This window comes from Oxyura jamaicensis, chromosome 17 (assembly GCF_011077185.1).
Source record: "Oxyura jamaicensis isolate SHBP4307 breed ruddy duck chromosome 17, BPBGC_Ojam_1.0, whole genome shotgun sequence".
Classification (NCBI taxonomy): domain Eukaryota; kingdom Metazoa; phylum Chordata; class Aves; order Anseriformes; family Anatidae; genus Oxyura; species Oxyura jamaicensis.
In genome coordinates, this window is record NC_048909.1 from 7,271,930 (window position 1) to 7,286,988 (window position 15,059).

General features: G+C 46.5%; 1 protein-coding gene across 4 annotated transcripts in view; it reads right to left on the bottom strand.

Annotated features, from left to right (window-relative positions):
* Positions 1-15,059, bottom strand: part of DDX31 (DEAD-box helicase 31) — a 46,861-nt gene that overhangs the window by 21,373 nt on the left and 10,429 nt on the right. For all 4 annotated transcript variants that reach the window (XM_035341763.1, XM_035341762.1, XM_035341761.1 and 1 more), the window contains 4 exons: positions 14,757-14,933; positions 13,133-13,192; positions 7,209-7,259; positions 5,018-5,157 (listed from right to left, as the gene is read on the bottom strand). In XM_035341763.1, the coding sequence (XP_035197654.1) occupies positions 5,018-5,157; positions 7,209-7,259; positions 13,133-13,192; positions 14,757-14,933 (428 nt within the window). The remainder of the gene's footprint in view (positions 1-5,017; positions 5,158-7,208; positions 7,260-13,132; positions 13,193-14,756; positions 14,934-15,059) is intronic.

Genomic DNA, 15,059 nt, shown 5'->3' on the forward strand with positions numbered 1-15,059 from the left:
CAGCTCATAACATTAATGCTTCACATAGATTTACTTCATAACTAGAAATAATAAGATCTGTAACCTCCACTTTGAACCCAAAGGGCGTCAAACATTGCCCATTAGATGCTACGGGCAGGGAGCAGATGATGCCTGCATTTTGCTGCTTGTGCAAGCGTGAGAAAGAGCCTGACTTGAGACCTGCACATACAGGCTAGGAAGATGTGCTGCTCTCACTTTGCTGTGTTCTCAGCTCTGCCAGAACAAGTTTACTTTTCTGCTTCTCCTATGTCTCGTCTCCCCTGATTTAGCCCCTGGATTCTCTTAAAGATCAGAGACGTTGCTCAACCCTCACCCGAAGGAACAGTGTTTTGATGTTTACACGCAGTATTTTCCACCCACGTTAGTGGCCATGCTCACAAAGCTGAAGACCTTGAACTAAAGCTGTGTAAAGACACAGTTCCTTCCTCTCACGCTGACTCAGAGGGGAACAACAGGATCCCAAGGAACTTTTCCTATGAAGCCAACTCTCACAGCTTCCTTCCAGCTGGTCGCATCATACCTCTCCCACACCATTTTACATCATCCCAACCTTTTGCTACATTGCTTGGGTCAGGGCTCAGAAACACAGTTTCTGACGGACATGCTCTCCCACTCATTTATAGCTTCAAAAGCCACCTCTGATGCCAAGTAAGTGGTTTGATTTCCTTCCCCATTCTGAGAACTCACCTTCTCTCTCCTCTAAAGTGCAAAGCCAAAGCCCTGCCATTAGGGACCCAACACATTTCATTTATTTATTTATTTTTTGAACACAGGCGACTCATTCAGCTGTCCTAGCCAGGTTTCACACTGGGCATTTATTTTCATTCTGTCGACTCACATTCTTCCTGTAGATTCAACCAGATGATTTATTCTCCAGTCCAGCTCGCAGAACACTGCTGGGTACTGTTGTGGCCCAGATACCACAAACGCCTAAGAACCTGCTTCATTTTAAAGCATGTCAGCGGTCCCGTTTAGAGATGCTTCTACACGAGACTAGATATTCTTTGTCCTCTTTAACACTGTCTTGTGGGGCACACACACGCCAGGTGACACAGCACAGGAACAGCTGTGCAGCTTCAGGCAATTAATATTACAGCTGCATCCAAACTGGGTCCCATTTCCAAGGGAATTACTCAGACAATAAAAGCTAAAGTTTGTGAGCCCAAATTTTCAAGTTGCTGCATTTCAGCAATGGGCAAAGGTCACATCTAGAAAAGAGATTCTTTTCTTTTTTATACCAGAAGGAATTATAAATACTGCACAGAAACCGAGGCGTTCATTTGGGTTTACAGCAGTTTAAGGAAGAGGTAAATCTTGGGGGCCTAACAGCTCTCATACGGTCAGACAGGTGTACGTGGCTTCTGAAAGGAGGCACTGATGATTTTCTGCGAAGTATAGGAAGGGATTGTAACAAGGATCTCCCCTTCCTCTTCACTCAGAGATCACAAAACCCCTGACCAGGAGGAACAGGTAATTCTTCACCATGCTCTTCATTACAGGATACTGTGATCCTGGCCTGTTCCCCACCCCTTCCCAGATTAAGCGACGAATACCTTTTTTTCCCTGCAAGCTGCATTTTCAGCCTCAGCCAGTTCATCCCAACACAAGGAAAGGAAGAGATGGTCCAGAGAAACGGTCACACAGCCTGGAAGGGAAAGGCCGGGGTGGCCAAGAGATACCCTACGTGGGAGAGGAGCCCCATCTTTGTGCAGCTGGGACTCGACAGAGCAGATTCCTCCACTGAGGCTGCCGAGAAAGGCGGAGGAGCGATGGGGGAGAAAGGGAAACGGAGCATAAAAAGACAACCGAGGGTCTCTCCGTTTGTTTTTTGAAAAGTATAACAGCAAATTAAAACATAAATGGCAACCGCTTAAGCGAGCGGAGAAGCGTACCTCCCCTTCCCCCGAAAGGTTGCTCTGACACAGCGCTGAATGAAAACGTCAACCCCCTGACATTGATTTGTCTGATATGTCACCCCCTCGCCGATCCTCCCCTCTCCTGGCGCGCCGCCAGCTCGCAGCCTAACAGATCTGTGAACCTGGTTCGCAGCAGGGAGCATCAGGCGAGGGGAGCGGGCGAAGGGGGGGGGAGGAAGGGAGAGAAATGACTCGTGCCTTCACGGTGATGCGTTTTCCTTTATAAATTAGTGAGGCCGCCGTTAGGAGATAAAGAAATTATCTGATAGCTGTCGAGGCAGGCGCTGCTAGATTGCAGTTGAAGGAACTAAAAGAGACATAAGCAAAAAGAGGAAAAAAAAAGTAAATCTTGCTGACTTTCTACTGCTTCTCGCCTTCTGCCTTTGAAGGAAAATCTGTTAGTTATGCTTAGAGGCGAGACAGAACATTTTGGAGTCTAACCTTTAAAAAAAAAGAGGGGGGGGAAATGCACACTAAACATCAGCGTGCGTGTGCGTGTACATACGCGTTTACAGTTGGGTAGAGGAGCCACAACTTCAAGCCACACAAAGATTGAAAAGAAAGTTGCAGAGAGGCACGCAGCTTTCTTGAGACCCATCGGGAATTACTGATCTCAGCGGAGCCAAAGTGAGATCGCTTTGGCAAAGGCTAATGCTGCTTTTCCACAGTGGAAGCCAAGGAGAGGCTTCAGGTACCGGTGAAAATTAATTGCGAGCGATTTCCAATTTCAAAGGCAGTCATCCCTAATTCCGAAGTGGATTTTCATCCAGGAACAAAGCCACGTCTGCTCTCATTACTTCCAACTCTCAACATTTCTGGACTTACTCCCAAGCATGCTGGGGTGGGTGGAGGGGTTTAAGAAAAAACTCTGGGTCTGATCCTCATCCACTGTAAATCAGTGTGGCACTGAAACTACTCATTTACACCCACCGAAGGCAACGAGGACCTGTCTCATGCTTTGTCTTCTTAGAAATACATATTTTATGAAGTATTTACATTTCAATAAACCCAGCAGGAATTTCATTTAAAGAAAAAAAAAAATTAAAGGACAATTCACAACACACTCATCTCCAGTAAGAAACAACAGACTTCAAATTGAAGCGAAGAATTAAAACAAAATGCTAAGTCCGGTAACTTGCGCAGTCCAAATCAAAAGCTGCCCAGACTTGGGATAAAGAAACAAAAATTAAAGTGCTTAAGGGGATCGGAGAGCGTCCGACACACGCTGTCTCTCATCATCGCACTGAATTAGATTGTCAGGATTATCACTGTAATGCTCTGTTTATGAAGGGTAACGGCAATTTGTGCTGATGGCACTTGCTGCCTTTAGCTTCAAGCTGCCTTCCTGCATCTTCTCTGTAATTCATCAGCTCTCTCTTCTGTTCCGCTGCCCCTTCTCACACCATGTAGGAAGAGCAGAGGACACATGACTGCAAGCAGGCCGAATCGCCCACCCATGCCAATTAGACGCTCATTTCCTTCCATCTGAAGACAGGGGTCAAAGGAGGAAAATTACACGCCTTTTTTGGGAAGTCCCTTCTCTCCGGGGCAGCGCGTTTTATGAAGAACATAAAACAAACAAACAAGAAAAGACGGTCCCCAGAGTTGTTTGGCTGGAGTGATTTGAGAAGTAGGGAAAAAATATCCACATAAACCTCCCTCCGCACACTGAGCGCTGTCTTCTCCAGATGCCTGACGAACAGCGGCTGGCTCAACAACAGGTCTCCTTAGCAGGTATAATTACCAGCGTGGGTGACTGACACTGCTCCTTAAACTTGTTAAAAAAACCAACACAATCGGATAAAAGCATTAACATTTAAAACTGGGGGGAAAAAAAAAAGGAGGGAAATTTCCCTCTCCTTTCTCCAACCCTTCCCCAAATGCTATGAAACAGAAAAATAAAACTTTCTAGTTGGAACTAAAAATTCACAATTATGTGGGATTTCACCTTTAAATGTCAGTGCTGTTTGTTACATGAAAAAAAACCCTGTCAGCTTAGCCTTCCATGTCTTGCTGGTGTCTGCTTAATAGATAGTTACCTGGGATGATGGATGGCTCTTTGTTAGACCACTAAATGGCTCACAGCCTAGAATAAGCCCGTATTTACTGCCAACATTTGTTTGTTTCAGGGATGCAAAACCAAATACAGCTCCAAGCAGCTCCACCCGACATAAACACGAGAAATAAAAGAGAACTAATTTGTGCACGAGTTTACAGGGCTCCATCAACACCAGTACAACACTAAAAGGACTCCGCTCGGCTGCTGTTCTGAAATGCCAAGAGACAGCAAAGCAGGGAGCAAGGGGAGTCACGTATCTCCAGCTGACTGCTGAGGAGGTTTGGGACCTGAGAGTGCTCCTGAATAGCAATGCTGAGGGTTTTTTTTCCCCCCACAAAGGAAGCAGAGCTGACTGCACTTTGGGCTGGCCCTTCACCAGCCTGGCTCCTTGCTGCCTTGTCCCCTGTCCTAGCTACAGCCGGTGTAAGAGAAGCTTTCTCAGCTAGCCAGGAAATGTCCCCTGGTTCTGGTCTTTTGAGTCCACTGCCCTCTTTGCCTTCCAGGACCACACTGAGCACTCACCACTTGCAAAAGCCTCTACTATTTCTGTCACAAGCCACTTACACAACATATCTGGGCCAATTACCTGCCAGATATGACCCACAGCTCCCCAGCTATTTCTCCGCCGGATCTCTCCTGAAGCGAAAGCACAATCTCTGACAATATGGTGCTATGCAGGCAGATGGCCAGTTAGCATCTGACAGGCTCATTTGACTTGTGATCTCCGCATAGCCACGACTTGAACCCAGGGCCACGGAGATAACAGCCGAGTGCAAAGGATCTCGGACTGTCGTCTCCTCTCTGCCCCTCGCCACACACACTCGCTTGCACGCAATCTGTCAGGCTGATGATATTTCGCACACTTTCCCCCCTCTCCTTTTGCTAGTCTGGGGCTGGTCCTGGATCACAAGAATTAATAAACTCTTATTAAAACCTGCACGAGCTACGGTCCCGCTGAAAGTGCCACGGAAGGTTAATTAGCAAGGATGAGCTGAAACTTTTGTTCGCGTTTCTGACTCACTTAATCTTGTGAGAAGCCAGCAAGCTGACATATTCTGCCTCCGAAGGCGCCAGGACAAGCAGGCTGTTCCCGTGACAGCCAATCCGAGCCGTCCTCCCGATCCGGTGGATGTATTCCGCAGGTGAAGCCGGAGCGTTATACTTCAAAAAGGGAACACGAGAAGGGAGAGGAGGAATTAACAGAACACAGCGTGTTAATTATAAACGAGACGTTCCGCCTGCTCATCTGAAACAAAGGGGATCTCGGCAAAACCCACACGCTGCACTTGCCTCGGAATCAGTCTGTTTAGAAAGAGCCCGTCGGACTCATCCCTGTAACCATCACTCAACCCCCTCAGCCACAGCAGTTTTTTGACATGTGAATGTGACACATTGGCCAACTTTCAGATAATAGGACAGTTTTCCCCATCTCGGTGTCTCTCTTTGCCTTTTACATTTTATTTCTATACAGGCACGTCAGGAACCTGTTTGCTTCCCTCAAAAAAAAAAAAAAATAAATAAATAAATAAAAAAGAAGCACAAAAACCTCAAACCAAACAACCCTCAGCAGTGCCCGTACGGAGCGAGAAGCTGCCTGCTCTGCATCCGGGAGAAAAGCCGTGAAATAAAACATGACAAATTGAAATGTGGAGTTGGGCTAAATTGCTTTGTTTGAATTAAACCAAATCGTAGGTTACTGGATACATTACTGGATAGAGGAAAGCTGAGAGAGGTGGGGGACTAAGTCCTTTAGGCAGCCTGATATAGGCAGCAGTGGTCTTTCCACCCTTAACTGCGAGGCGCTATTGAAGCATTGCTTAAAGCTCCGTCCCACCCCAAATAGCGGTGCCCCTCGTTTACTTCTCTGGGGATCAAAAATGCCCAGCCATTTGCAAGATCTGAGGAAGGGTGACCTGTTTCCCTCCCTTTAGCCTTCCCCCCTTCTCCCCCCACCCCTCTTTCCTGGAAAAATGAACATGCACAGAGATACTGCTTAGAAATGAGCCCTCAGCAGTTTAACTGGAAAAAAACCAACAACCAAAGCCCACTCTAGTGTTTATACCTGTGCCCTCTGGCAAAGTTTCTACTGGCTAGAGGTGTGAGTAAGATGCTGTGAGCAATCTAATTGCTCCCTGCAGGTCCTTGCTCTTGGACACAGCTCTCAGGACAGCTGAGATTTCGCCTTCTGGACACACAGAAGTCTCCCAGGGCTTGAGGTAATTTGCACTGCGTTCTAACACTGGCAACTGTATCTTTGGTAAATTATATTAATATACAGGGCTGGGAATTAAAGACTTCACTTCCCCAGCCTTCTCTGACCAGCTAGCTGCTACAAAATCTTTCCTTTTTAAAAACCACAAAGTTAAAATAAAATTTGTTACCTGAAGGGATGAGATAGAAATTAAAAGGCTGTTTTGTTGAGGCTCTGTGCACTGTTCTTTTTACCCAGGTGTCACTTGATAGAGGAGAATCTCTAGATCAGTTTTCCTGAATTCAACTAACCTTTCTTTTAATTATACATCTTTTACAAAAATGAAATCTGCTTCATGCCCCCAGCTTCCTCTTTGAAATGTCAGGCTGCTATCTTTAAGGTTCAGTCCAGCTCCCTTAGTTTTTTTTTCTCACCGAGAGTATTTCTGTCAGCAGCAATGCCGTGATCGTGGGGCTTTTTGTTTGTTTGTTTGGTGGTGGTTGTTGTCTTAAAGGGAAAAATCTGAACTATGCAGTTCTACTGAAAGCTGAATGCTTACAGCTACCCACTCCCAGTCCCAACCCAGCAAAACCTAACTCGAAACATTCAGGTCACTGCACAGACAGCATCGGGCTACTCAACGTTTAACATTAGGACTGCACTAAAACTCCTTGTGGAACTGTCTCCCCACCAATCTCAGAAAATCAGAAACACCGAACTGCAAAAGAGACGGCCAATACTTCGCAGAATTTAGCTTCCTGTGAGGGGAAGCAGGAGGTGTTTCCTCCCGGCCAGCAGAATGTTACACTGCTGACGATACTCAAGTTATCGAGAAGGAAAGAAGACTGTCAGCCTTGACTCCTGGTCCTGTAGTCAGGAACACGCGGGTCTCTCACACCTGTAGGCACCAGCACAAAGACAAGCAAAACTGCAGGAAGAGGATGTGGACTGCAAGGGGATTTCATCCGAGCAAGGCTGCACTTAATCCACACGTACACATACATAAACACGGCAAACCTACCTGCACGATCCATGTAACTTGAGGCAGGTCCAGCCCACGTGCTGCGACATCCTTTAAAATTAATAAGGAAATGACTGTGAAAATGCTTTGCAGGTATCAGCAAATCAAGAACTCTTCTGGGGTGGGGATTATGCTGGGACAACTGGCTAGGCAAGTAGGATTTTTATGTGCCTGGTTTGGGGAGAGATGGACAGAGGTCAGAAATAATGGTAAGGGTTTAAAATGCGAGGGAGATTGTTAACAGGCTAATACAATAGAAAGTGTTCCACTGCTACGGGCCAAAGCTTGGAGGATATAAAAACATCAGTTTCAGGAGAGCGGTGTTGAATTACAGCAGTCTGCTACGGTCCCTTTGCATTGTATCAGAGTCACCTGTCGTAATGGCAGCGATACCATTAAGTGAGACCACAGTGATACTTCAGTTCTTCAGTTTGTGCCACTGCTGAAAACGGATCTGCTCGTAGCACCTACTGCCCAAACAATGAGAGGCAGAATCAAACCCCTGTAAGGCGGCATTACTTCTCAGCATAACTTCCTCTACGGCGAGCCTAAGAACGACCAGGCTGCTAATGAGGAAAATGGCCACGAAGCAACGATCAAGGACCATAGGCCTTGAGTAGAATGTCCAAAGACACACTCATCTCCAACCACTGCTAATTAGTTGTTTCCTAGGCGATGATCTGAAGTTGAGGAGCAGAAGACTTGCAGGTCACCTGGCCCTGTGATAAAAGGCCAACAAAAAAATTAGTAGAACCTGCAGGAAGCTGAAGGACAGCTCGAGGGAAGGGGACTTCAGCTATCCCTTAGATTTTCACCAGTCTGGCTTTGATTTGGAGAAACAAAACTCAGCCCTGAAGAAAACAGTCTGAAGCCACTCTCAGGCAAGTTATTTCATGTGCCAGCTGGTGAGAAAATGCATCAACTTGCAGGACTTGAGTGAGACCCTTTAGTTATCCACAGCCAGTGCAGCTCAAAAAATACACCCTTTCAAAGAGAAAAGAGAGTTTAAATAGTGTTCAAAATGGAGAGAGAGTGCAAACGTGGTTCGATCTCCCTTCTTGATTTTCTGTTCATTAGTAATGTCCTCACATACTCCTTGGATTTTACATTCACCACGCACAATAACAGAGCAGGTGTGCAGATTTAACTCTGTTAGGAAATGTTTTGGAACACGTGTATCTTTTAGCTAGTTGCAAAATAGAATATATTAAGAACGTAAGCAGGAGCTTAATGTACTAAAAATGTGTCAGCCACCCACCGAAGTGTTTTCATGCAACTCCCACACACGTTAAAAGACTAGGAAGCTGATGTTTTGGCAGCAAAGGCCTTCTCATAAGCACTAGCCAGGTTGCTTTGTGGCTCCAACTGCAGTAAAAGAGGAGACTTTGCACAGCGCCCACTCTGAAATAATACACACTTTAGCTCCAGCACGTTCATTAAGAAACGACTTGTTCCCAGAGTCAGATGAACAGATGTACCAAAAGCCACTTAAAGGAGGTTGGAGAAAATAAATCTAGAGAAGTCGGGGAACGTGTACAGCAGTTACCAGGATAACAAGATTAAACACTCTTCAGCACAATCAGACAGGAGTGCTGATGCCTGATTCTGCTTTTGCTGGTTCTGTTGTGTGCTTCCACGCTGACAAGTCTTTGGTCTTTTTCCTACACCGTGCTCTTTCTCACAGCGAGCAGTCTAAGCAGGGCTGATCAGAGGGCTCTGACCTTGGGACAGGGTGAGCTCACCCAAAATACGCAGGTAGCCAAGCTGTCCCTGTGGTCACAAGCAGGCATCTCCAGCACAGGGAGGGGAAGGGGCCATCCCTCACCCATCAGGACTATTTCCCTCCTCTTCTAAGGTAACTTTTCCTAATACCTCTGGCTGTGAAACCACTGCCACAGACAGCACTACTCCCAAGTACAGTCGCCAAGGGAAGCAGGGAAGTTGAAAGGTTAACCAAAAACATTAGAAGCCAGGGACAACATTTCAGGAGGAGGCTCTCCCATCGCCAGCCTTGTATTCACTTCTGCTTTCACAATGCCACCAACTCCATTCAGCTGTTACTGACATATATCAGCAGCTATTCTCTTGGGGTTTAGCTTGGCTTTCTTTCAGAAGTATCTTGGGATTTACTGGTAATTGGAGTGTTTTGCAAACTCTCAAAGATTCCTCGGTATCAGTCCACCTGCGTCTCCTGTAGCTCCTTTTCCTCAAAGACCCTGGTAGGCAGCAGCAAGGTAGAATTAGGATAAAAAGTTTGAGCTGATTTGCCTTCCTCTGCTGGCAGAGCCCAAGAGCTTCTTGCTTCTCAGATCTTTAGAAAAATCCTTTTGGGTCACCATGCCGGGAAACAGAACACAGCTCAAGCAACAATTATCCAGTTTTGCTAGCGCTACATTTACTCCCTACGCAGAAGCACTAACCTGCTGCCAGCACTCTTTCAGGAAGCCCAACGGATTTCCAATTTACTACCCTCCCTCCTTTTCCTCTGCCCCAGACAGCATTCCCCCTTCCACACATGACCTTACATAATGAAAGGGAAATCAAGAATACGACACCTCAGCACATCACCGCTGATTCCTCTCAGTGGATGGTGGGAAGGAGAATTAAGTGACCGTCTCGCAGGAGCACAAAGAAGCCACTGCAGTGCGATGTTAAAGAAAACCCAGATGCCAACCAAACAACAATCTGAAGCCTTCACCACGTTCCTGGCCTGACCCCAACTGCAAGTCACAGAATGGCCCAGTATCACAGCCCGATCTACCTGAGGACCTGCAGAAACACTGAAATCTCTGCTCCTGAAAACTGGTGTCACCATCCTGTCCTTGTGGCCTGGAAGGGGGTGGTGAGGCACAGAGGTGTGAGGGAGCAGAGGGCAAAAGCATCATGCAGAAAGCGAGGCACATCGCTGCAGAGTATGTGAGCCAAAATGGCCACAAAACTTTTGTAAGGGCCTCGCACACAATCTAATTAGGGCAAAGGAAATTGCTAAAGTTGCTTTTGAAAGACACTCAATGGTGAGGTCTTGAAGGCCCTGAGCTTGACAATTGGCTGCCTACATGAGGCCTAGAAGTACAGATGGAAGGCAGCTTGCTCAGGTGCCAGGCTGTCAGTTGGATTAAAATGACTCATTTATTTACCAAAGAACCTCACAAAGTGCTTTAGCTAACAGGCAGAGAGGGCCTAACGGCTCTCCAAGCTGGGGAAGAAGCTCTCGCGCCTTCCCGGCCTGCCAAAAGTCATTACTGCCGAGTGTGGAAAGCCATCAGCAGGGTAGAGACCCCCGTCGGCAGGGTGACAGATTGGGCTGCGTAATCAGAGGAGGAAGGAGAGAGCACAGAAGCTGTCAGAGGCGAAAGCTCTTGGCTGGGGCCGCCAGAAAACTGGCAAGATGAGTTAGCGTGACTGAGTAAACAGCAAACAATCTCCAAATGATCTTTCCTCTCTCCCTGGAAGAGATGAACTTGTTTAAAAGGCACATCCCAAAGGAAGCCGCAAAGAACTTCAGCGAAGGAGAGAGAAATCTGGACGAGACCCTCTGAGATACACAGCCCTTCTTTATTTTCTTGCCTGCCAGCTTATTTTGCCTGCAAAAATATTTTATACAATACACTAATATACATATGACATAGAGCAAATTAATAAAAGGAACAGCAGGTCCCATTGCTTACTAGAGCGGAAAGATGGGTGGAGAACATGGCATAAGGGACAAGGAAAGGACGGTAACATTATTTGTGTTGCTCTTTTGTGAGCCAGGTTTCAAAATTTTGTGGGCACTAGCCACTGTTTTGCAGCGAAGAGAACGGAATCATCTTACCGCAGAAGGTTTTTGCTGATACGAAAAAAAGCGTCAGAAAAAAGCAATGCCCTCGGAGGCAGGAGGTGGTCACAGTGCCTGGCTGCCCTTTGGACATCTGCGTTGGGGAGGCACCTGTAATGTGGGACTAGTGCAAAGTGTATCTCTATATTAAGGTGTCCATATGGTCCCCATTACTGTGGTAACAGGCCACCTCCTGCTTTCAATGCATTTGTCCTCCCGACATCTCTGTAAGGTAGACCAGCGCTGCTATCCCCATTTTACAGATGGGGAGCTGAAGCGCAGAGATTTTGGACTTAGACATACAACTTCCTGCGCTTAACGTGCTAACCATGTGCCAGCTGAGCCACAGTAACTGTAACTGTCGGGATTTGCATCCCTGCCTTGCAATAAATGCAAAATAGCTCAGTCTGCAATGAAGTAGGATTACGCTAAATGCATCGCCTTACACTACTCTCCTCGCTGCGAGCAAGGCCAATTCGCATTACCTCCCTTTTGTGGCAGGTCAGGAGCAAACACACAGCTATCGCTGCTCAGCTGATGCAACTACTTGCCTTGTCATCACAATTCCACATCCACTCGTACGGAGTCTGTGGCACGGCAGGAAATCACGCCACATCTCGTGTCTCAAGAGGGGAATCCCGTCCACCGGGATTTAACTAACTTCTCTTTCTTCCTACCCTGTCACATTTTTCCTGCTACAGGCTGCATCTCCCCTCCAAATTGCCTCACCCCGGAACTGGTATCCTAATGAAAGACACAGGAGTGATCACGATGATTCTATTTTATCTTTGTCTAAAACTGAGCAATTTAATGGGTTTAGAAAGATACTGAGTGAAATTTCAGTAACAAGAGATGCCCCTGAAATTTCTCAGTTATAGACAGAACGTGTGTGAAGGATAACAAAGTTTACCTGTTTGGCATTCAGCATTTATCAGACACTTTTTATCTTCAAAATACTTCATCTGCACCAGTGAATGACTAAGCTTTGCTACTCTCCTCGACTGAGACACTGAAGGATTATCTCCGTACACAGGGAAACCAAATTATAGTCACGCTCATGCATTGCAAAGATACATTTTGACCTTGATCAAATCATTGTAAAGTCCGTACACACAAGCAGGACCAAGACAAGAAGGCACAAAGTACATTTTCACAGGTGATACAATATGTAAATTGGCAATGCTACGTCAAACACTCCTATATACATGGCCGTCCCAGTTCATACTGTGGGCATCAAATTGAGACGAAATTCAGCCCCCGGTTTCTGGAAAAAAATGCAACTAGTTTCCTTTAAGAACAATGTGCTGCAAGAACAGGAGTCATTTCAGAGCTAGAGAGGTTTTCTCAGCTCTAATTACTCCCGATCGCTGTAATTTACAAGTTTGCGGTGGGTAGAAATCGCCAAGATTCACACATTTTCAGATCAACAGCTGCCACTATTAGAGAGCAAATCGTGCAGCCTTCTGCACCACTGCAGCAGGCTAGCTGTGGCACCGACAGGTCAGAAACGAGAAGTGGAAGGTGCCACCACAACACAAGGGTGCCAGCAAACTTCAGTAGAGGACAAGAACGTCTCCGTCAGCACCCTTGAAGGAAGCTTGAAGGGCAAAGCATGGAGAGCAGCAGAGCGTGTGCATTTCTAATGACACCGTTCTCTGGTTGGGCTTCCCTTCCATCCCCGCAGGTTTTTGTTTTTAACCTTGGGGTAGTCATTAAGATGGGAAATATTACATTGCATCCAATTTACCTGGCAGTTACGGGGCATGCTACAAATTAGGATTGCTTTCTATTGACTGCACAAGAGAGGGCAAGGTTCCAGCTTCAAATGAACGGATTTTTGCAGAAACATAAGGCCATGCAAAACACGTAGAGGCTCTTGTGTGTGATACTTTTTCTGCTTGTGGTGCCTTACAGCAAAAGATCACACAATAGTTTGCAAAGAGGGCAACAGTCCTTATTTAACGTGAAATGCAGAAAAAGGAGACGACTTTCCTCAAGGTCAGACAGCGAGCTGGAATTACAGCTCAGTGCCAAGTTCTCTGCTCTACCATTAGGTACCAGGCGGGCCCATTATCATGGAGCTGCAGAGGGACTCTAAGTTACTTACAGTGCAAAGCAAGATGCCGGTCTTGGATTTTAGGAACTCCTGGAACACCTCTGTTCTTTCCTAGAGGATTAAAACAGAAAAATTAAAAGTGTGTACACATAACAATCAACCCTAAAGCAAAGCATCTAGTGTAACAGTTAAACAACTATGCCTCGTTCAAGTGGTCCCACATGGCGATACAACCACATTTGCTATCACACTACACCACCTCTGAGCACCAGCAACCAAAGGCCTCAGTAGCATTTGGTCTCAGCATTCGCCAGTAAAACCCATCCACCTACAGCCACTCACACTTCCTTGATTTTACTCCGTTTGTTCTTGTCCTTTTCAGAGCTCAGACTGTCTGTGGCCTCTGACACACGATCCCCGTCTCCTTCCTGGCCCTTTTTCCTCCTCCTGCCAAAATGTCCTTGTCTCCATGTTCCAAGCCTTCCTCCTCAGAGTTCTAGCTAGAGGTTAAGTGAAAAGCCCGCTACGTTGATGACAGAGAAACCTGATGGACTTGACTCCCAGCTAGACGTATTGTTCTAGGAAAGAAGGGAAACTTGGGCCTTGCCGACACACTGAACCCTCTGCTGACAAAAATTAAAGAAGAGAGCACGCTGTATCTTGTTGACAATGACAGCAGCCGTGCTCAGCAGTACCATATGGGATCCACAATTTAGCTCCATTAATGCTCTTAATTTGAAGACATCAAGCACTAATTACACACTGGGTACTAAAAAGGCAAAACCCTTCCCCTGGTGCCAGCTACTTAGTGGTGTTCTGTTGCCTTAACAGCTGGTCAGGGTAGAGTTGGGCCAGACCAGGCCTGCTCGCTCACTCAGGCAGGCAGGTTGAGGAAAGGCCAGAATGCAGGGACAGCAAAGCACATGTTTCTGGTCTCCACAGGATGGGAATGAGTGAGAAAAACAATGGCTCTTCACCTCTTGCTTCCTCAGAAGAGATCTATTCATTTACCATCTCTGCTGTGCAGCTCGAGAGTGAAACAGCAACTCTCTCCTTCACAGACCAAGGGCAGGATCTGGGGCTGAACTTTCCAGGGAGCTCCCTCAGCTACTGAGAGAAACGCTGCAGTGACAGCTTACTCGACGCTGTTCTCCCAGCAGCAAACTCCAAGCTCACCATCCCAGCCCACTCTGCTAAAACCTAGACTTATTATGGGGTAGTCACCATTATATTGCTATTATTCCATCCCAGGGAAAAGAGCAGGCTGTCAAGACACCGTTCTTTAAAGCCAATCGGGTCAGCTTGTTGGGTAGTAACATTTTGGGGCTGGGATGAGGTTTGCCTCTGGCATTAAAAGCCTTTCTTGACTGCATGAGAGGGAACCATGGATACATAAATGGTTTAAGCGTGCCCACTGGGAATACTGAACGGCTGCCTCAGCCTGCTGAAATAACACCTCTTGCCTCTTCAGCTGTGTTTTTCAGATATAGCTACCAAAGTACTTTCCAGAAGTAGGACAATATTCTTATTCTCATTAGCAGATGGAAGAATGAGGCCCCCAGAGGTGAAATGACTCTCTGTCCTCTCTTCTGCCCTCCGCCCCAAAATAACAACAAAATAAATCATAGAGAGTAAGGAACAAAACCGGGCATCGTGACATTTTGATAGTGCTTACTTCCTGTTCCATGTTGCCGTGCAGTCGCAGGAACTCTAAGTGCACAGAGGAGACAGATGAATGTTTAGGTTGTTCACACTCTAGCCCTCCTGAAAGGACATTTAGAAGGAGATCGTAGTGGAATTCCACTTGTTCACAGCTGGAGAAAAAGATGATCATCTTATGTCGCTTTTCAAACTGCAAGGAAACAAAAAAAAAAGCATGTGTCCATTTCCCACAGGCTTCTCCCAGTTCCCTGATCTCATGATACTTCTGTGACTTCTGCTTCTGTAGATACAATTATCCAGGAACGGGATATATTAA